The sequence below is a fragment of the Sesamum indicum genome, linkage group LG12, assembly GCF_000512975.1.
Source record: "Sesamum indicum cultivar Zhongzhi No. 13 linkage group LG12, S_indicum_v1.0, whole genome shotgun sequence".
NCBI classification, from domain to species: Eukaryota; Viridiplantae; Streptophyta; class Magnoliopsida; order Lamiales; family Pedaliaceae; genus Sesamum; species Sesamum indicum.
The window spans coordinates 3,410,940-3,432,949 of NC_026156.1; the positions used below are offsets into that span (position 1 = coordinate 3,410,940).

General features: G+C 37.0%; 3 protein-coding genes and 1 pseudogene across 5 annotated transcripts; 1 reads left to right on the forward strand and 3 right to left on the reverse strand.

The window, feature by feature from the left end:
• LOC105175368 (phospholipase A I) lies at positions 1,732-10,836 on the reverse strand. Its single transcript, XM_020698305.1, has 19 exons — positions 10,696-10,836; positions 9,745-10,491; positions 9,043-9,190; positions 8,789-8,867; positions 8,529-8,682; positions 8,231-8,440; positions 7,891-8,136; positions 7,637-7,799; positions 7,308-7,568; positions 7,087-7,208; positions 6,659-6,823; positions 6,352-6,544; positions 6,128-6,264; positions 5,578-5,716; positions 4,501-4,692; positions 3,839-4,319; positions 3,533-3,749; positions 3,364-3,453; positions 1,732-2,548 (listed from the first exon to the last, which is right to left on the reverse strand). Exons 2-19 carry the CDS (start codon positions 10,372-10,374, stop codon positions 2,102-2,104), a joined length of 4,074 nt encoding a protein of 1,357 aa, XP_020553964.1. The 5' UTR covers positions 10,375-10,491; positions 10,696-10,836; the 3' UTR covers positions 1,732-2,101.
• Positions 12,191-15,139, reverse strand: LOC105175369 (adenosine deaminase-like protein). Its single transcript, XM_011097796.2, has 11 exons — positions 15,003-15,139; positions 14,749-14,819; positions 14,433-14,524; positions 14,286-14,345; positions 13,851-14,081; positions 13,680-13,756; positions 13,523-13,592; positions 13,313-13,426; positions 12,938-13,004; positions 12,636-12,740; positions 12,191-12,526 (listed from the first exon to the last, which is right to left on the reverse strand). The coding sequence occupies exons 1-11, from the start codon at positions 15,077-15,079 to the stop codon at positions 12,402-12,404; spliced, it is 1,089 nt and encodes a 362-aa protein (XP_011096098.1). The 5' UTR covers positions 15,080-15,139; the 3' UTR covers positions 12,191-12,401.
• LOC105175370 (vacuolar protein sorting-associated protein 28 homolog 1) lies at positions 16,140-17,854 on the forward strand. Of its 3 annotated transcripts, none has more exons than XM_011097797.2 (2): positions 16,140-16,360; positions 16,918-17,854. In XM_011097797.2, exon 2 carries the CDS (start codon positions 16,999-17,001, stop codon positions 17,626-17,628), a length of 630 nt encoding a protein of 209 aa, XP_011096099.1. In that variant the 5' UTR covers positions 16,140-16,360; positions 16,918-16,998; the 3' UTR covers positions 17,629-17,854. The 3 variants fall into 3 exon arrangements, with proteins under 3 accessions (XP_011096099.1, XP_011096100.1, XP_020554206.1); XM_011097798.2 differs by lacking the exon at positions 16,140-16,360 and adding an exon at positions 16,367-16,496; XM_020698547.1 differs by lacking the exon at positions 16,140-16,360 and adding an exon at positions 16,513-16,532.
• Positions 19,619-22,010, reverse strand: LOC105175371 (annotated as a pseudogene).

Genomic DNA, 22,010 nt, shown 5'->3' on the forward strand with positions numbered 1-22,010 from the left:
AAAAAACTATTCAAGTATTGACTTCATTATTTTAGCGTGTACGATCACGTTTTAATACATTATTTTAATATGACGCAGATTCGTATTGCGATTGGATACGAATTTGTTGTCTTACTAATATTTAGGATCAATCCATCTCATTAGAAATTTTGGTAGTTTGCTGTCGATCCCGACAAGCAAATGTGCATAGAGTAGTGTCATGGACCAATAGAAAATATATCAAAATTTCAATTGATCCATAACACTACTTTACGCGTATTTATATTATATATACTAATTATAATCATATTTTTGTATTTATTAATTATAAAATTTAATTGTATTACATTATAAATTTTTATATAATATTTTAATAATAAAAAATATATTAATTATTTTATTAATTTTTAACAATTAATAAAATTAAAAATTACATATAAACAAAAAATATAAGAACTAAAATATTAAAAAATTAAAATTAATTACAATGTTTTTAATAATGTGTAACAGTCCCACAAATGCGTCATTATCGTCGAGGTCTTTTTTTTTTTTCTTGAACCACTAATTCTTTTCATTCGTGTGTCTCTTAATTATCGTAATTGGAACAGTGACAAAGGATTTTTAAGGGACCATATCTTGTACTACTACTTATTGATTTGACAAACATTTTGAGATATGGTTCTAACACAGTTCAGGATTTAATTTAGTCTTTCGTTCTTGTCTGATTTATTATCACAGTTTGTTAAATTATTTTCAATTTAATTAGCATAAAGTAAATCGAAAATAGTACAATTGTGTAACTTTTAGAAAGAAAAAAGAAAATATGTTTATTTATTAACATAAACAATACTTAACGAACAAAATTAAAAAAAATATAAATGCCCAAATCGTTATTGGGCATTAAAAATTAAAAAAAATAAAAATAAAGGGTGCTAATGACTTCCCTTGGTTTTGCAACACTACCATTTTGCGGTAGAGTTGCATCTTTTTCTTTAAACAATATTTGAATAAGTAACTGAGGGAAGATTATTAGATGATGAATCAAGTGGATCCATTGCTTTTAGGTGAGTGGTCCAAAGAAATCAAACTTTGTTCATTAGTTATAATTATATGGTTGTGAGTGGGATGATGGGGCACTTGTCAACACATGATGAGTTTTAGATGGTAACCATCTCTGGTAATGATGGACCAACAGTTTGTAGTTTAATTGGTCTCTGGGATAGTAATGCTGATTGCTTTCAACCTACGTTTAATTTGAAATAAAGGGTTTCTGTAACAATGTAGATATCTTTACTTCCTTGCTTTCTTTCTATTGCAGCTCCAATTTAGGATAACGATCAAAGATTAGTGCTGCTTCAAACTTACGTAACCACTCCGATCCTCCAAAACATACTCTTCAGGTACAGACAGTGCATGATATTGCTGGAAACTTCACAACCATCAGCTCAATGCACAAGAATACATCACGTCTGAAGATTTCAGCTAGCTTGTACCGGACCAGTCATTATTACGTCATAACTCCATAGCAACCATTATGTGTTTAGCTAATTAAATACACATCTCATCAATCAATTTTTAGATTTTGTTTTCTTAGCTCTTTTCTCAGAGTGGACAATGACAATCTTCATCCATGAACACGAGTAATTTATGGTGTGGCTGATCTTGCACGGCACATATCGTTCTCAAGCCTTTACAAGTGATACATTTATCTCCTCGGATATCAAAAAGCAAGCATGCCATTCAAGGAAGACGTCAAAACGAACTTGCAGACATTAATAAATGATAAATTAAGGATAAACAAAAGATTTTATCCAAGACTCAGCTTTACAAAAACTTCCTCAGTATATTGCACAGTAAAACAATGGCAAGCCTGAAATATGCATATTTCCTCTTATTATTCTTCCCTTGATGATAATGATTCTCTTTTTCTCTCTTCTTGTTTTCCTTATCCCTGTACTCTCTAATGATTTTGCATACAATTTCTCTGTGTATCTTTACAGAACATAGTATTACAAAAAGGTGGGGCATAGATACCTTGGACAGGCAACAGGCCAACACAATGTTACAGAGCCGTATCGACAGGCACACCTCCCCTCTAAAAACCTCATTCAGATGGATAAATCTATAGAATGCTCGGTAGGTGGCATGAATATCTCAGGCTTCGATGCAACGCAAGAGCATCTTTTAAAGCAACATCCACTCTTCCTCCACCCTGAAACAGCGAATCATATAACTTGCCCAGGAATTGAGACAATTCTTTCTCATCATCATCCCAGAAACACATTGACTCTTCCCCACCTCTATCAGGTTCACTGCCTTCCCAATCACTTCCTGGGCTGGAGGGTTCAGTATCTTCATCTTCTCCATCCTCCTCTCCAATTTCAAACTTCCCATTCTCATAACTACTAAACTCACCCGCCCCGTAGAATGATGTTAATTGCATTTCCTCAGGCTCAGAAGAAGGGCATACAACAGCTTTAGCACCTGAATCAAGAAATGCTTTGGTCAAAGCTCGTGTAGGTCCATATATTCCTGTAAAGATTACAATCCTGTCCCTCCATGCTCCAATCTGCAAGGCATAGAATCAGCGTTATCGATAGGTCAAGTAAAATGAATGCAGCAGCACCAAAACTGTATCTAATAGGCTTAGAGAACATAATGAAGTAAACGGGACTCCAAACATATCACAAACAAAAAGTTGTAATGAAGCAAGAAAATGAATCACCATTTCCGAAGCCAAGCAAAAGACTATCTACAAGACACAGCAAGCTATGGAGCTTTCATCTTTTAAGTTTCTTCTGATATTTAATACAGGAAAAATGCCTTAATGTACCAGGTGCTCTGACCAAACATCTCTCGTAAAGTAATGTCAAACTAGAAAATAGCAGGGAGAAAGACATCAATTTGAAAACTGGACATTAGATAATAATCAATAGGCAAAGGTTTAGAAGCCATCATCTAGAAATGCTCCTGGGTCAAATAAATTTATTGATGAGCACACCAGTTGTCTTCAATAGAGTTAGCCTTAAAGATCACCACTTCAACCTTTGACCAGAGAGAACTGACGAGTTCTTTCCGGAGAACCAACTAGTTTGTCACTAACCCCAAACTTCTGTACAAGTTTCAGCCAAAAATGAAAAATGACTTAGTTTCTCCATGATCCTTTTATCGGATTTCTATATTTGGAGACAAATTTTGGCAGAATAAATGAAGAAGTGCATAATCAAGGTCAGTTACCTTTATTTTGCATTATCACCTCCCAACTATATGGATTAGCATTATGACAGCCTATAAACTTAAGACTTAAATCCAATTTCACGATACCTGCCATCAAGCTATGTTGATCAATTTGGAAAGAAAATTTGACAAGATCTGAGGACATACCATACAACGGACATCTTCTGGAGTCAAGTGCATGGAAGGAACGGTTCTACGGAACATGTAAGCACCAATTTCTTGATCATCTTCCATGACCTTCAGAGTCGCACCTAAGAATTAGAATTTTCCAGGCTAATTGTCAAATCTGAATCCACCAGAAACAGTGTGAGGATACCTGTGTTTGACGTCCTATATATCTGTGAACAACACCACCAATTTGGAAGTAGGGCCTGCATGACACAAGATCAGCAACTGTTGAGATGTTGGTGATGACTGATGCATTCTTCCTTCTTCGACCCTTCATCAGTGATAACAAGCTATATTTAACATTTTGGAGAAACTTTTCTGCTAATTCCCCAGGTTCCGCGACCACAAAAACATCATTCTGCCAACTAGAGAAGGGTGGGAGAAGAAAAGTTAGGATTCAAGCAACAATTCAACACTCCAAACAATTAAGTAACAAACAAGCATTAAAGTGCACCTTAAAATGGAGCCCCGTGTGTCATTTTGCAGTGCCAAATGAACTACTCCAACCTGCGGAGAATTTTGTATTTTCTCATGCAAAGCTAGGACAGGAATGGAAAGCTGCTTGCGCTTGGGTGGAGACTCGGGTGGCGAAGCAGTAGATTTTGCAGAATGGAACCCGTCCAAACTTAAAGGTGGGACTAAATCAATTCGACCAACCCGCTGGGGGCCAATATCAGGGCTGTAAATGAGGGGGCTCGACGGGAAGCTTCCTGTAAACAAAGGTGATGTAAACGGTGTTGGCAATGTGGATCCTGGAGCTGCCTTAATGGTCCCAGATGCCCCATTAGCAAGTGATAGTCTTATCCCATTACTGGCACAAAATGTCTCAAGTGCACGTGCATGGTGGAAAACTCTTCCAGAATCTGGACTATTGGAAGCTTCTACAAGAAGTACACCACGTCTCCAGCCCAAAGAGGGGCTATTTTCATTTGATACTGTCATATACAAAAACAGGATATTCTAACTCCAATTATAGAAAGATAACATGGAAGCAACAGAATAAGGATTGGAAGTTAAGGAGTACGAAAAATAGCAGATTCTAACTCCATTTATGGGAAGCAAGAATAGTCAAAGAAGCAACTAAAGCAGGATAGAGACTGGAGGAGATTCTAATACCCTTTGCCCTAAAAGCCTGCTGAGACTTCAGACTATCCGAAAATTTGTCATCATCAATACTCGCAAGCAATCGTTCAGCAAGATTCTTGAAGGCAATAGAATTATTCTGAATGTACTCATCTGTGGCACCCTCTAACTTTAACCAGATTGCTGGATCAGTTTCATCTAGCTCCATATCACAACGTTCATCAACTGTACCAATCAAATATTTTTTAAGAATGTACAGTAATGTTTAGAAAAGAAGGGAGAAAAAGAAGAAAGAAAGAAATGGAGACAAAGCAACTGCTTTTCTTGAACATGTAATCTGCTAAACCGATATGTTTAAGATATTAAAGAGCCTCTTCCAGAGATTTAGACCATGGAGGACACAGGGGGCGGGAGCAAGAATGGACCCCTCTACCCAGACACATACTTCAATTATGCTAATTGTATAATTATGTCTGTGATACCTACAAACATGGATTAAAAGAAAAGTCCTCGTTCTCAGATTATAGCAGCATAGTAAGAAATGCTTCAGTTGTGCCTTTCAATAATTTTACACGAACTTCTGGCAATACCTATCAAAATGAACATTTATTGATTAAGTAAAAAAGATTAGAACGTGAGGAAAAGGAACCTCTATCTTGGTTTGTTTTACAATAACTGTTCTGCACCAACGTCTCGGGGATAAGCATATATGTGTTTTCCTTCAAGTTGTTATATGTCTTTCACTATAAGCAGATGCTTCATCAAGATTTTGTTAAATAGTAATGTTTAGAGGGGAAGAGAAGAGAACACAAGTATACGTTGGTTTTATTTTAGGGGAATGAAAACATTTTGGTAAAACAAAACCAAATTAAACCAAATTTTGTTTCCCACCTTTTACATTCCCCCACTTTTTCAACTTCCCATCCAAAACTTTTTTGATACCTCTTCGTGTATCTTACTCTCATCTTAAATAATGGTAAAATAATTTTATAAATTCAGAAACACCAATATATTAAACCAAGTATAATTCACCCAAAATATCCTATGAATCATCATAGTCTAATTCTGCAGCAGGCAAGAACCTATAAAATCTAATATAAATAACCTCACCTGGATTGAATCGAAAATAGTGTACATCCGGAAGCATAGGAAGCAATGTGCTTAAAGCTTCCTCAACACGGTCAACAGAGCATGCACTTTCAATCAACACTTGCCCAGTGTCCAAATAACGCCAGCCACCCTTGCGAACCTAACGGAGCAAAGAAACAGAGAAAAGTTAATTAACAAGCTGATTAAAAAGCAACTTATTTAAGCAATTATACCAAATCATAAAATAACTGTGTGCACCAGAAACAAATCACTAATCCATTTACCAAGAGGAAACAGAAAGATTTAACATTCACCAGAGTGAATTGACCTCCAGCAGCAATGCAAATTTCACAAGCTTGACTTGAATACCACATAATCCCACATTGTTGGAAAATTTTATGCATAATATAGATTATTTTACTAAGATCATTTACAAATAGGATTAATTACAAATGCTGCACTCTATTGGTTAATTCATCCAGAAAATGATCAAAGAACTGTTATATAGAAAACTGCAAGACAAGATTAAACTTAAAAAATATCTTTATCAATATGTGTAGTCCTTTGATACCTTTGTTGGAACAGACCCACAACCAACTGAAACTAAGCAATCAATTTTAGAATCAGGCCACAACAGTTGTGCTTCTCGTATGGCGAAGATTGTAGGATTATTTGCTACAATAGCCCCATCTTGCCAGCGATATATACCTGTAGCATACAAGTTATTTATAAAGGACAAAAAAGAAAACTTTCTGAGAGAACCAGCCAAAACACTCAGCAGCAAATAAGAATTACCATCAGAGTAATCATCTAAGTAATATGGTGCTGCAGATGATGCTCTTATAGCTTGCCATATGTGATGCTTGCAACTTCCAATAAATGCATTGCGCTTATGTCCAACCTGAGCTCCAGTAGTTGCTGCACCTTGCCCCCCAGTTGTCAAGTTTTCAGAAACTGCAGAAGAAATCTCTGGGGTTCCAACAGGATACTGCACTTCAGAAGGACAAATTTATTACGTAACAATAAGGCAACCAAATTTCTTCGACAAAAGACTTCTGTAAAATGACAATGATGGAATGTTAAAGAACAGGATGACATGAACCTGGTAATTCCGAAATATAAATGGCTGAGCTGGTGCGACGCTGACAAGGGTAGACACAACAAAAACTTTGGGGATCTTTTTAACTGCGGATTCTATTAGGAGATCTCCATCATCATCATCAGCACATATCTCCTTCAGCAGCCTCTCAAATTGATCTGCACTGTGCTGGAAGCAGATGCAAAGTTATTTTTTTTTATTTCATGACCCCTAATAAATTACCATGATTTCAGATGCTTTCTATGAAAAGATTGACTAATCTGAAAAGACAAGGAAAAGGTCGGTTACTTTTACATATCAAGCACTTTCATTAAGTATACATTAACAAACATTACACTGCTTCATTATGAAAGAGAAAATAAGTACAAGCAAAATGAAGATAGCAAGGCCGAAAATTGAACGGAGATGAAGAGAAGAGCAGTACAACGTACTTTAGATCCATGGACAACAACACGAAAACTCTGTGATGAGCTCTTGTAGAGTTGATCTAACTTTTCTCTCCATGATACTGCTTCATTTTCCTTTGGAACAGGTTCAGCAAACACAAGTTTCCCTATGAAAATGAAACACAATGTAATTATAGATAAAATGTAAAAAAAGATATGGGCAAAACCGGGCTATAAGAGGCTCTTTATTGAAGCAGAAAACTTACCAAGTTCTTTGTATATTTCTTCACACTTCTCCAAGGACATTAACTTTATCCCAAGAGCAACAGCAAGCATACCACCTGTAGATGTTCCACATATAAGGTCAAAGAGCTCATAAATCTTCTTTCCAGTGCGCTTCTCAATTTCTTTCAGAATCTTTACAGTTGCCAACCCTTTCATGCCTCCTCCATCCATTGAAAGTATACGCAAACCCCGCTTAGGAACCTGTCTTCCTCTAATAGCACGGCGCAGGGTCTCATTCTCCCCTACAATGATGCAAGTAATATCAAACATTATCCAAATCCATATCTGCTTAAGAAAGATAAAAGCACACCTAATATTGCCAGAGCACGGGTTGCAGCTTTACACACACGCAACTCTGATGCAGCTGTCAACCGCAGAAGAAGTTCCCGCAGACTTTCTGAAGTAACCAGAGCACGACGGTTTTCCAAACAGAAAGCAAAATTTCCAACAGCAAATAAAGCTAATCTTTGTACCTAGAGGAGATAAACCTTCAATTTGAGCCCAAACATTGACAAAACAAAATGCAGCAATAAGAACATAAAAGAAATATGCAATTGAGCTTGCCTCTGGATTCTTATGCGCACACAATAACTTTAATGATTTCAGTACATCTTTGGTCAACATCTTTTGAGCTACAATATCAGATGTGAAGGCCATATTGACCACAACTTGCAGAAAAGAAATTACTTCTTTTGACCCTGTGGATTTCAACACTCTCTCAATAGGTTGCATAATATCAGATTTTATAAGTTGCATTGCCACTGAAACATCCGAAGCAAGAGCTGAGAGCGCAGAGCAAGCTTGTTCAACCTGAAAAAAGCATATAAGAAAGTCAAAAATCAGAGAGAGAAACAAAAAAGAAAGAGAGAGGGAGAGAGAAATTTATTAATAAGCCTAAGCATACCACATGCTGGTTTTCACTGCTTATCATACTTATCAGCTGTCGCACTGCATTCTCATCTTTTCCCACAACTACACGGTTTCCCTCATCTTGCATTATCTTTGCAAGGGCAGATGCCAGCAAAGGGTGATGGCAAGAAGAAAACCGGAATATGAGAGAGAAGAAGGCACTCAGTTTATGTCGAGATGCAACAAAATAAGAACTATTCTCCATCTGAATCAACCACAAGAAGGTATATCAACTTAACAGCTTCTATACTCTATCTGCATAATAACCATTAGAAGAGTTTGTCATCACACACCTCAATCTGTACATTAACTGATATTAAATTTTCATCAGCCACAATCCGAATATTTGCAAGGGACAAATGGCGAAGTTTAAGTAAAGGCAAGATGTCAGGAAGAAACTCAAGGGGATTGCCGAAAAGCCTTAATACACGTAGCTCTGCCAAAGCCCTGTCAATAAGCTGAAGACAAGTATTAAGCTTCGGAACAATATCTAAGACATGAGACGAGGGAAATGAGATATTTAAAACAAGTAAAACAACAGGAGAACAATGACCTGAAATCAAGGATAGGACGGACCAGCTTGTTGTGCTCCAGGGACAATTCAAGAAGACCAGTACACTGTCTTAATTCAACTGCTTATAATTCCCAGCAAAGTTGGCACATAATATGTTAGCACGAATAGCTTGATCAGAGTGTTGTTTATATCTTGTCTAACTTATCATCATATATAGACATAGGTGCAGTGGCAATCAATCTATACACACAATTAAAGGAAATCAGAACCCTCAGAAAACGTCCAAATCTTACCAGGCACAGAAATGAGCATGTTATAATCTACTGCAAGCACTTTCAAGTTTTTCAGCTCACCAACCTCAGGTGGCAAAACTGATAGCTTGTTATTATCAAGGTATAGTTTCTCTAGAAGAGGAAGACGGGTTAGCTCCACCGGCAATGCCTGACATCAACAGAAACACAAATCAATGTAGGCAATTAGATTTTTGTAGTGCTCCACAGGTTTAATTAAATAATCAGAAGCTGACGCCAAATGAGCTTAAGCACCCTTAAGTTTGACAAACATGAAACGAAAGAGATACAACCCTGCCCATCACAGAATAGATCGACAGACACGTATAAGAATCAACCTTCACAATCAAAGAGACCAAGGATCTTGCAAGGATAGAGCTAATTACCAGAAGCATTGGATTAATGACAACCGCGAAAGAAGTAAAAAAAATTAGATTTTTGAAGACTAAGGAACATAGAACATCAGCAATTCCAATGTAAAGGAGTCAGATAATCGGCCTGACATTAAGCCAAGCATCCAGATATGATCACTCCAAAAGAGAAAAGAATACATATTATGATCAAGTAAGAGAATAAAAAAACCAAAAGTTGACCATCAGACTACTCACAAAATTTTCTAATGTATTTCTACTTCAGATTGAGACGCAATACATCCATGGCATATAAAATCATTTGTAATTTTTGATTTGTTAAAGAGGGGCTCACGGTTAATCCAAGACCACACAGGCTGACAACGGCAATATTCCGCCAATGCTCTGCGCAGCCAGACCCCACAACCGCCCCATCTGCAATCCCATTGGCGAAATTCAACCTCATCAGCTTCACCAAAACCCCCAACCCCCCATCACTCTGCTGCCCTGAACCCCCGGCTCTCCACATTACAACCCCCTTTAATGGCTCCCTCCTCTTCACGACATTCATCACCAAAGCCACATCCACCCCCTCTCCTTTATTCTCCAACTTACGTTCCCCTCCATCCTCTGAATTTCCAGAGTCCTCCTCCTCCTTTCCTGTCCTCTCCGTCAATTCAATTTCCACGGTGTCTTGCGGCGTGGGCAATGCGACCATTACCTGCGACTGCAATTTTAACGCGACTTGATCCTCGTCATCGCCGGCGTTCCAATCGAGGTCAATCCTAAACCCTACTTGTTCCTGATTGTTGGTCTTGTTGTTGGCGGCGCCGGCGTCCTGAGATGCGGAGGATGAGACCGATAACGAGGAGCCAGTTGATGAGGACCGGGATGGGACGACATCGATGGTGTCGGCGTCAGAGCCGTAACTCAATGTCAGGTGGAAGACTTCAGTAGGGCGCTTCCATCCCAGTCCCCACGACATTGATCCCGAACTCAGATCAGGGCAGCCACAAACTTTCTCCTTAACTTTCTTGAATTTCTTGGATCAACACTGCCGCGATCCGGCCAGACTGGATGCAAGAATCCTGATTGAGTGATTCTGCATTTGATAAATCCAAAGAAGGAAGTTCATGGGGCGTGTGTTGTAAGGATGCAATAAATCAAAGTAACTAAGATTATCAGAATTTCAACTGATGGCGTATGGTTGGTGTAGAGATGAAGGTTCTTGAATACATAAACGGAGAGGTACATATACAAGAAACTTAGACAAACACGACCGGCATTACATGATGTAATAAAGTACCACTCTGTTGTTTCCGTTGGTGAGGTACTGAGGTTTGGCGGTTTTAGAGTCTTTATAGCGGTCACCGCCAGCCTGCGCTGCTACTGTGAATGACGGCGAACGAGACGGCTAAAACGGCACCGTGCCCACGCGGGACAATTAAATTATTCTTTTGCCCCTTCCCCCTTTCGTGTGAGGTTGCATTTAAGTACAAATATTTATGTTTTTTTTATTATTAAATTATATACTTTTTGAGGAAATAATTTAGTAAATGAAATTTCAAATACCCATTGTGTTGGTAAATTATTAAATTTATCACAATAACTTAGAAAAACTTAATTTTTATTATTATAAAAAAAAATTATCCATATTAATTTGTTATTCTAAATTCATAACTATTCAATCGAAAATTAAACACAAATTACCATTTTTAAACAGAATATCTTCCAGTCTTTAGTGTCACTCATCTATCTTCTGTAATGTATACATAGATGGGGAATTTTGACTAGTGAATAGATAAAACCTAGCATGCAAGTGATGCCAGATGCCAAGATTGCTTGCCAGGTAATTAAGTAGGACAATCAGAGAATAATAAGTAATTAATTAATGATACTGCTTCTATTCAATTAATATTAAAAATAGGGTAAATAACATCCAATTTAACCTTGAACTCTCACAGAATACCTTTCATTATTTAAAAAGCTGATCAAAACATAGAGAGCGCAATTCCAGCAGAGGCCTAATCAGACCGAGAGTCTGGACTTATGCCCAGACCAGTTGAAGTTCGCAGAGGGATCGATCGTAAACCAACCTCAGCTGAATTAATCTTCATTATATTTTATTCGCTTCTGGTAGTTAATTGACCAAAATACTTTTATAAACTATAAGTTAAATTTTTTTGATATGTTTATACACAAAATGAATGATTTGTTTTATAAATTTCCAAATTTGTTCATCCATTTCGTCCGTTTTTTTTACATAAAATTGACAATTCTAAGCCACCATCTAAAAGCTGCATAATTTTATCAAATATGTAACTACTCAAAATTGATAAAATATTTATAATTATGTAGAGTTAGTAACATTTTACCCTTCAAAATAAATAAAACAGTTTAATAGTGTTGTACAGGTTTCTAGTAGGGGTATGATGCAAGAATCAATCAAATATCGATTTTCAACTTTACTTGTACAACTTTCTGGGCAAATAATTAATAGACCTTTACGTCGACTTTGACATGAAAGTCACGATTCCTTCCATGTGAAGGGGCTGGCTAAGGCATCCTCCACTTTTCCACCAATCTTGATTCACCAAATCCATCAACAAACAAAACTCTTTCCAACTTGAACTGCGTCAAAACCCACCCATTTTAAATCTATTCTCAACAGTGGTGCTTCTTACTTCCAATTCTTGTTTCTTTTATTTTCTTTCAAAGGACCATGTCAACATACCAAGAATGCACCCACTTTGATCCTTAAATTCCACATATATTACTGCATTTGAATTCCAGATAAGCAATTGCTGAACAAATTCTTGTACCGAACTAAAAGGGACAAACATGGAATTAGGATCCACTATAAAGGGCTAAGGATTCATAATGTTCCATTGGACTGGATTAATAAGGATATCCAGCCCAATCAAGTATGGTAAACATGGCCTAAAGGGTTAAGGAGTCATAATGTTCTCACATGCAATCATAGTGGTTTAAAACCTCGGATGAAATTTATGGTCATAAGTTGAGTTCTGTGAGAGCCGTAGTATATATCATCTTCAGATCTCTTTTCACTTTATCACAGGCAAAAATGAATTCGATGGCCTTCTCAGCAAGTTGAAACATATCCCTCTTTCCGAGACCTTGTGTCAACACAAGTGAAGAAAAAACGACAACAGGAATTCGAAATTCATTATCACACACTTGAATTCTTGGTATTAGATTCACATTCACAGAAAAAGTTACACCTACCAAAAGTAGATGAGGCAAGCATGTACTCGGCAGACAGACTGGTCGAGAAAACCCCAGCATCATCCGTGCACAAGATCAATGGATGGTTTGATTCATATAAATCAGCTGAAAGCATAAACAATGCCATTACAAATTGGATATAGAATTGTATACACGTTTTCATCAGTTTGGAAATTATTGGAGTGTGTTTCAAGATCATCAGACTGACAGCCAAGCATAACTACATCAGTCATCGTGATCGATCTCCTGGATCTAAAACATAAACCATTGAATAGCATTATGTTAGAGTAAGGAAAACTGACCAAAATGATGAACATCCACCGAAGCAATCGTTTCAGTTCTAATGTTTGATGTCAAACAAATCTCCACCTGTTATAATGCACAACATTCAAACAAAAAGTCACCAAGCAAAAACCAACGCATAACGTCAAAGGCACAGACAGTCGATGATAGCAATTTCATTCTTAGAGTAGTCAACTTAAATTATATTTTCTCGAGTAGCTAGAAACCAAACAACTAATTAATAGGGTTACAGGAAAAAACACAACCAAAAGTCACAAAATGGCGTGGGATGACTGATATGCACATTTAATCATGTAGCACATATGATGTGCTTGCAGACAACAAAAGAAAAAGGCAGAATAAGAATAATGCAGAAATGGTTATGAAAATCAAACCGGAATCTTGAGCTCTTTTAAAAGTTTCCACTCATCATCTCCAAAGCAACAAGCATGTCCAATTCTCCTGGGAAGAAAATCTAGCATTGCACGGATTTCATCTGGATTGGGCACCTATAAACACTAAGTTGCAGATATAAAGTAGTCAGAGTCATAGCAATCTCGATACCATGCAAAAAGAAAGTCGTAATGCAGACAGATCAAATGCACCTCGCCGCAGTGTAGAGTAATTGGAAGTCCTTGCTTTCTAGCAAACTCTAAAGCAGGAAAAAATGAAAGCCTAGTACAAGAATGAGAAATCCATCATCTTTACACAACCAGAATGAAACTATACATCTGACGTAGAATAACTGATAGGATACAGTACCATTCACCAACGGAAGGGTTGCCAGAAAGATCTATACCCACTACTCCGAAATCTCTCATTTCTAGAGCAAGCTTCACCTGTTAAGAGGCAGTTAACAAACTATCAGAGCTCTATAGCTGGGAAATCTTACAAATTTGGAGCTTCTTTGTTGCTCAAGCTACATTAACATACAGTTTCCATTGCAGCTTCAGCAGTCTCACGACGGTCAATACTAAGAAGTAGCCTCACATATATTTTCTTGCTCCCAGTTCCATCACACACATCATTCATAGCATGAGAATAGGCAGAAGTATCCATATTTAGTTTATGTGAAAGATCAACCTCAACTACATTGACAGATCGTATGCCATCTAGAACCGCTTCAACATATGAGCGCTTGCTCATCCCTTTAGAATCATTCCTCTGCATTAGAAAATGTAAGGATTCACATATACAAAATATAAGTCACTTAGGATCAAGACAGCTGCAATAAAGACTTGCTGGTATCCAAAAACTGTCAATCAAGATACCGCATTCTTCCATAACACAAAATTTTCTTGCATATCGATGTAAAATCCCATGGTTACTTCATCCACATGAACAGTTTTTGGGCAGTAAACAATATACCTTCGGAGTCGTTCTTAATTCCAAGTAAACAACATTATCTGCAGCAAAATCTTCAATAACCTATTGTACATAAAAATGAACAGTAAACACTAGTTCCGGATATACAAGAATACAAGATACAACCACCTGAAATATCTGCAATCAGACCTCTTTTGTGATCCTAGTAACAGTTTTGTGGTCGGTAGTAAGAATATGAATTAAGTCAAATAACTTGAACACCTCGCTGAGCGAACGATCATCTGCATCGACAATGCTTTAAGTCAATTCCAGGTAATCATACCGTACCAATCGAATCTCATAAGGCAACCCATCATGAAGTTGTAAGTCAACTTCAAGTACTCCAATGGAGGTCAACGGATTACACGAGAAAGAACATAACATCCCACTCAAAAATTTCCAAAGAACTCCATACCAAGAAACTATATTGATTAAGAAGGAAAAAACAAAACAAGAAACGCCATACTTTTCAGTATAACATGCTCCACGTCAGAGAAAACTATAGCGCCCTTCTCACCCAAATCTCTAGCAAGTTCCCTGCAGATAATAATTTTCCTTCCAATAAAAATAGGAATTCCGTCTAAACATGATAATTAAATGCCAAAACTCAGAGTTCCCTTTAATTTTACAGCATCAACGAAGGAATCCCATGTAAGAATTTCAAGTTTCTAAAATGGAAAATGGAGAATTGAAACATAGAAGAGTGAAAGTGGGAATCACAGTAGAGTGGAGTCTCTTATGGAGCCATTGAGATGGGCGTGGAGTTCAATCTTTGGCATCGACACACACCACTCCATGCTCTCCGCTGTCCCCGACCTTCACTGTCACTGGGTTGGGTCTCCTTCTTTTTCGTTATTATATATATATATATATATGTTCAGAACAAATAATAACAATTTTCCTTCCCCGATTTAGATTTTTTTAATTTTTTTGTCCTTCTAATTATGAAATTTTTATGTCCCACTAACAAAAATAATATTTTTAGTACCACAACACATTTTTATTAAAAATATTTAATTTAGTAAAAATGACCATGCAGATCTTAAATGCATATAATAAAAAAAATATATATTATCATATCAAAAATATTTATATAATTAATAAAATTAACATATATAAAAATTCTAAATACGTGTTATATTTCATTACGAGAAAATGCCACATAAAAAATTATGAAAACAAATTTTATGATCAACGATAAAAAGAAAAATGATCCTAATTTAGGGAACGAGTTTTTATTTCTTTGTATTGGGCTCAAGTGAAATATGTTGCTGTTAGATGTGGGCGGAAAGGAGTCAAAAATGCTGGATATTGTTTATAAGTTGGCCCAAAACGCGGGCTGGCCGCTGATTGACAGCCTTTATGTTTAATTTGTATTAGTAAGTGCGACACATTTCATGTATATATATAATTTTTAAAAATAATTTAAAATAAAATATTTATAGAAATGATATTATTAACTTTTTTATTTTTAAAAAGAATCTCAAAATATATATTAATATAAATATTTAATTTATAAAAAAATAACAAATAGAGGTAATAAATAATGTAGAAAAATTAAAAAGAAATGCATGAAAGAGAATAACTACCAAAAGGTAGTTACGCAAAATCAAGATAAATAGAGAAGTTAAGAAATGAGTAACTAATTAATCTAAAAATTTAAAAATAAATGATAATTATTATTTTTATTTAAAAAATAATAATTTAATATTTTTAAATATATTTTATAATTATTATTTTAAGTTCGAGCTCGAGTTCGAATTTAGCTTGAAAAATTATTAAATAAAAAATGAAATAGAAATTTAGGTTATGAAAAGAATGAATGAAGTTGAAACTTTGGTGAATTTCAAATGGAAAATCTCATAATATGATGGAAAGGGGGCAACTGTTATACCTATTAGAAGCTCATCTCATGTCATCTGTATTTTTGTGTTTCAGAATAAGGGAATTGGGAGACAGAGAGAGGACTTGGAATAGTTTAATGTGAAAATATTGGGCACACGCAATCTCAGACTGGCTCTTCCACCTCCCCCCCTGCAACACTCTTCCCATTATTCAAAGCGCGTTCCTCATTCTCCGTAAGTTCTTCCTTCTCTCTCTCTAGAGACTAGAGATTCTCGCGTGTGTATGTTCATCATTTTGTAGGTTACCTATTATTCTCTTTTTTTTTTTTCTGCTGATTTTCGCTTCTTGCGATTCTACCCATGTCCTGAGGTATGTGTGGATCAAATTTCGTCGCTATGTGAAAGGGTATTCTTATGTTTTACCCCGTGTCTTTTCTTTTTAATCCGCGATTTTTGAATTTGTGAAGTGCGATTCATCTGGTGATTCTAGGGTTTCTGTCTCTGTTTCTTTTTTAAGGTTTTTGTGCTGCCTGTAATACCGATTGTTTCATTAATTTTCATGAAGGGTGTTGCTCATTTGTTTTATTCGGTGCCTTGCTGTTAGTTATACATGTCTTCTGGAGTGTGTGTATTTGTGTGTTTCAGATGAGAATTTAGGATTCTTTTATTGGGGATTTGCTTTCTGTTCCCGAAATGCATTCTGTGAAAATATCCTGTTTTTTTCTGTAAATACGTGAAATCAGATTGAGTGTTATGGATCTGATGACTGTTTGGGCTCTTGATTTTGGCAGGGACAAGGGTTTTGTTTCTCTTTGCGCGTGTCCCGTTCTCTTCTCCAATCAGATATCTATATCTTATATATTAGTTAATAGATGGAGGTTAAGCTATGGAACGACAAGCGCGAAAGAGAGATGTATGAGAATTTCGCTGAGCTCTTTGCAATTATAAAAGCAACAGAGAAGCTCGAGAAAGCTTATGTGCGCGACATAATCTCTCCTACAGAGTATGAAACTGAATGTCAAAAGTTGATTGCCCATTTTAAAACGCTGTCGTCCACATTGAAAGACATTGTACCCAGTATTGAGCGCTTTCACGAAACATATAAGATGGACTGCCCAGCCGCCCTCAACCGCCTTGTGACATCCGGAGTTCCTGCCACTGTGGAGCACAGAGCTGCAGCGGCAATGTCAGCAACTACCTCTGCTGCCATTGTGGCCGAATGCGTGCAGAATTTTATTACTGCTATGGACTCATTGAAACTGAACATGGTTGCAGTTGATCAGGTCCATCCATTGCTGTCTGATCTGTCCGCTTCTCTCAATAAGCTATCAATACTGCCACCTGATTTTGAGGGGAAAACAAAGATGAGAGAGTGGATTGCCAGGTTGTCAAAAATGGGCGCTGCTGATGAGCTTACTGAGCAACAGGCACGGCAGCTGCACTTTGACCTCGAGTCATCCTACAACTCGTTTATGGCAGCATTACCCACTGCTGGAACATAGTGGCTTGGGGTAAGGTTGTACATATGCGGCTGCATTTGTTTCCAATCTATAACATTTAATATACATGATGTTACTGTAACTGTGTTAGAATACTTTTGTAGGAACTAATTCTTGCTCAATGCATAGCTGCTGATATTTTAAACTTACCATGTGCTTAAGAATGGTGGGATTTTTGAAATGTAATCTATATCTCTAATGAATAGAATACATTGTCCTGTTTTATGAAGATGACGTGTCTAGGGAGTATTATATTGTATCCGGTACTTTATGTGTTAGAAGTGTCCATGCATTATAGGTCTTTACAAATGCAATATTAACAGTTCATCCTACAACTGCAATATAGGTCTTGAGTGTGGGCTAATTATTTTGTCCTCACCATCTTGCAACAAATAGCTCATGGGTTACGTGACATACCCTATTTCTCCTTTACTCAGAGGTGCTGAATGCCTACCGCTATCTATACCCGTCCCAACAGCCTCAAATCCAATTAGTCTGTCACTCACAAACTCATGAAACATCCCCAGTGCATTTGACCCACTCCCAACGCACGCACCAAAACATCTGGCCTGTCACCCCACTTTTCCATTGCCCGTTTTCTGATTTCTTTCCAAATTCAGAAACTTTGATACCATGTTCTGGCATGGGTGAAGCCCTCTAGTTCTTGATTGCGTCCGATGTTGCATCCTTAAATGTTCCTTCAACAGATTTTACCTGAATGGATTCAGTGAACCACTTTTAAAAGTTTGAGTGGTTAATTGCACATTTTTAAGAAAGTCAGGGGTGCGGACTGTAAGGCGCCCAAAGTTTCTCCATGAAAGTAAGGTTGGGGAGTTAGAATATTTGAACCCATTTTAATATGATCAAAACTAAAGTGCAAAGGCGATAATATTTGTTGTTGTCTCCATTATACCCCCAATGATTCACGCAATTGCTGAAAGTATTAGAACCCGAGCACTTCATTAGGTGAACGTTGGATGACTCTCTCTCATCTCAAGAACAGGATTACCTATAGAAGCTTTTACAGGTTGACCAAAGTACCAAACTCGCTATCATCCATACCTTATTATTAAAAGAGAATACTGCTTCATTGTCTCATATTTTTCGCCTGTTTTATTTGTTAACTTTTTGTTTTTAATATTATTTCATCTTTTTTTTTTTCTCCCTCTTTTGATCAAGTTGCCCTTTTCTCAAATTTCATAGACTTTAACTTCTTATATCTTTCTGTTTCAATATTTTTAGTTTCTTTAATTAACATACAATTTTAAAAATAAAAATTAATTTTTTTATTTAATATTGCACATTCATTTGAATGTCCCACACTTTATTATTAAGGAAGGACATGCATCTACTTCTCATATTTTTTGTTCTGCCCTTTTATTTTTTAATTTTTATATACTACTTCACAAATATTTGCTCTTCTCTCTCTCTCTCCCTCTCTTCTTTATTTTTTAATTTCCAACTTTCTCACCTTCTGAACTTATACGTGCTTTTAACTTCTTAAGCCCATAATTTTCTTCTTTCTTTTTCTTTTTTAATATTTGAATGTATATAACTAAAATATATTTTTAAAATTAATATTTAATAATTTATTGTGCACACCAATTTGAGCGTGTTGAACGTTAATTTTATTAAGTGTTGTTTTAATTTTGTCCGCTCCTGAATGAAAGTGGTCCAATGAATAATGAATTTGATCCCAACACCTGGTAGATGATCCTCAATATCTTGCGAATTAATTTCCACATGAAACGATCAATTGTTTTCTTACTCCTAAGATATTTTGGATATGAAACCACAATCGCTACTTCTATCTATCTATCTATATATATATTTATATTATGAAAATGTTTAATTCAATAATATTCTCATTAAATAATATAATTATTTATCATATACAATCACTAAAATTGAATTATCACCAAAAGAGAATATTAAATTAATTAATTTTATATTTTTCTTCATCTACAATCTAGCAATTAAAATATACATCAACATCGTGGCATAGTACTGATGAGACACATACGTTTAAATTTTTAAAAGTAAAATTGTACAATCGGTAATTATTTTTTGATTTTCTTATGGAAAATCAGGCTGATGATTGTTGGGCGTCCACTTCTAAGCTAAAGTCAGGCGAAGTTGTTTCTCTTAAAGGGCCGCAGCCCGCCGGCCTCCCTTTCCTTTTGTTGTTTTATTACTATCTAGACAACAAATTCGTTATGTTAATTGAATTTAATTGGCAAGCTCATTTGTTGTTGGTGGTAGTTGAAGACTGTGTGCGCATCCTTATCGCCACGACCACTGCAGTTAACTACAACCTTGGTGCGGTTGGGCAAGGTTGGGCAAAGTTTCCCTAGATATGCCAATGCATGAGCTGCCTCCAGAGCTGGCGCTATGCCTTCTAATCGGCACAACACTGCATATGCTGCAAACAAAATATAGTGACATCATTATTAATTAGTTGGTGGATCCAATCCAATATAGTTATTCTACCACTTCTTTTTCTTTTCACAAAGTACTTAAATTGAGTTTGGTTTGAACTAAATCATTTGGATGACAGATGAATACACTTGTTATGTGTTTGTTATACAAGTTAAAAGAAATTGACCGATGGCAAATGCATTATATTTACTATGTGATTGATTTGGTACGCTTAAACCTAATTTGAGATAAAATTAGTGTCGTGGAGTGTTAATTTTGGTGAGTGAATGCACAATCATTTACCATCAAGGGCTTCTTCATCTGTGACTGTGTGAAACTCTGCCCTCCCAATATCTTTGAGAAAGCTGAGCTCTGGGCTGACCCCTGGGTACTCTAGCCTGCATTATAATATTATCAACAACCATAGAATTAGTTCCAACCAATGGAGATTCCTCTGCACAACTTTAATGAGTACTGCCGAATACTTACCCAACACCTATCGAGTGGGGACCGATTATTTGGCCTTCATCATCTTGCAACAAATAGCTCATGGCTCCGTGATATACCCCTATTTCTCCTTTACTCAGTGTTGCTGAATGCTTACCGCTGTCTATGCCAGTCCCAGCAGCCTCAACTCCAATCAGTCTCACGTCTTCGTCTCGCACAAATTCATGAAACATCCCCAGTGCATTTGATCCACTTCCGACGCAGGCAACCAAAACATCTGGCTTGCCGCCCCACTTCTCCATTGCCTGTTTTCTAGTTTCTTTTCCAATTATCGACTGAAACTCTCGAACCATGCTAGGACATGGGTGAGGCCCAACTGCTGTCCCGGCCAAGTAGTAGCAGTTGTCCAGGTCTTCCACCCAGTTCCTGATTGCTTCCGAGGTTGCGTCCTTGAATGTCCCTTCAACAGATTTCACCTGAATATATGGATGGGTTCAATGAACCAATTTTTAGAATTTGAGTGTCAAATGCATGTTTTGTAAAGTATATATATCTCCCCGAAATTGTGGTTGCAGAATATTTAAACCCGTTTTAAGTAATATGGGCAAAAGCTATCCGTTGAGAAAAAGTGCAACGTCTGTATAATTTGTGGTTGTCTTCATTTTACCCCCCAATGATACAAGTAATAGTACCCGAGCACCGAGATGCTTCATTAGTAGCACGTTGGACGACTGTCTCTCCTCATCCACGTTGCCCATGAATATTGAACAGTCCAAGGAAAGCTTAGCACACGCTGCTGCTGTTGCGACACCGTGCTGGCCTGCGCCTGTGGACTCTTTTCCGGCCCATGCGTTTGGCCAGCATCGCCTGAGCAATGGCGTTGTTGATCTTGTGTGCTCCGCCATGGTTGAGATCTTCCCTCTTGAGGTAAATTTCCGGGCCTTCTCCGTTACTGTTCTTGTGATAATCCGTCAGCCGTTGAGCAAAATACAGAGGAGTTTCACGGCCCACGTAGTCTCTCAGCGCAACTGCAAGCTCACCCTACATGAACATCATCTTTGCAAATTAAACGAAATTACACACAGAGACACTATGATTAAAGGTGAAGAGATGAGAAAATGAATGGTGGACGTTGATGAACCTGAAACTGGGGATCATGTAGGATAAAATTGAACTCAGCTGCAAGCTTGTTGAGACAACTGACAAGTGTCTCAGGCACGAAGACTCCTCCGTACCTGCCAAATTTTCCGGTACTAGACAGTCCCGCGTCAGCTTGATCTATTAGTCTGAGAACGTTGGATGTTCTTGTTATATGATTATTGCTTGAAGTCGTCGCTGAGCACGTAATTTGAGCATTATTTCCAACCACACGGGAAGGCCGATTGAAGTGAAGTGTTGTCGAGAATTTTGGTATGGAAGTTGCAGAAGAGTTTGCATGGTGGAAGGAGAGGGTCAGAAGGTATTTCGTACAGGCTGCCATGCTCCTTAATCGGTAATGTTGCTATTCCCTTAGTTGGTTG

Bases quoted from the DNA above. Each gene is read 5' to 3' on its own strand.
- LOC105175369 (XM_011097796.2), bottom strand. From the start codon at position 15,079: ATGGAGTGGTGTGTGTCGATGCCAAAGATTGAACTCCACGCCCATCTC. The intron at 14,820-15,002 runs GTGATTCCCACT...TATTATCTGCAG, and splicing joins ATAAGAGACTCCACTCTACT to GGAACTTGCTAGAGATTTGG. The intron at 12,741-12,937 runs GTCAGTTTTCCT...TTATGCTTTCAG, and splicing joins GGTGGATGTTCATCATTTTG to CTGATTTATATGAATCAAAC.
- LOC105175368 (XM_020698305.1), bottom strand. From the start codon at position 10,374: ATGTCGTGGGGACTGGGATGGAAGCGCCCTACTGAAGTCTTCCACCTG. The intron at 8,137-8,230 runs GTATGCTTAGGC...TGCTTTTTTCAG, and splicing joins GCAGTGAAAACCAGCATGTG to GTTGAACAAGCTTGCTCTGC. The intron at 6,545-6,658 runs GTTCATGTCATC...TCTGAAGTGCAG, and splicing joins TTATATTTCGGAATTACCAG to TATCCTGTTGGAACCCCAGA.
- LOC105175370 (XM_011097797.2), top strand. From the start codon at position 16,999: ATGGAGGTTAAGCTATGGAACGACAAGCGCGAAAGAGAGATGTATGAG.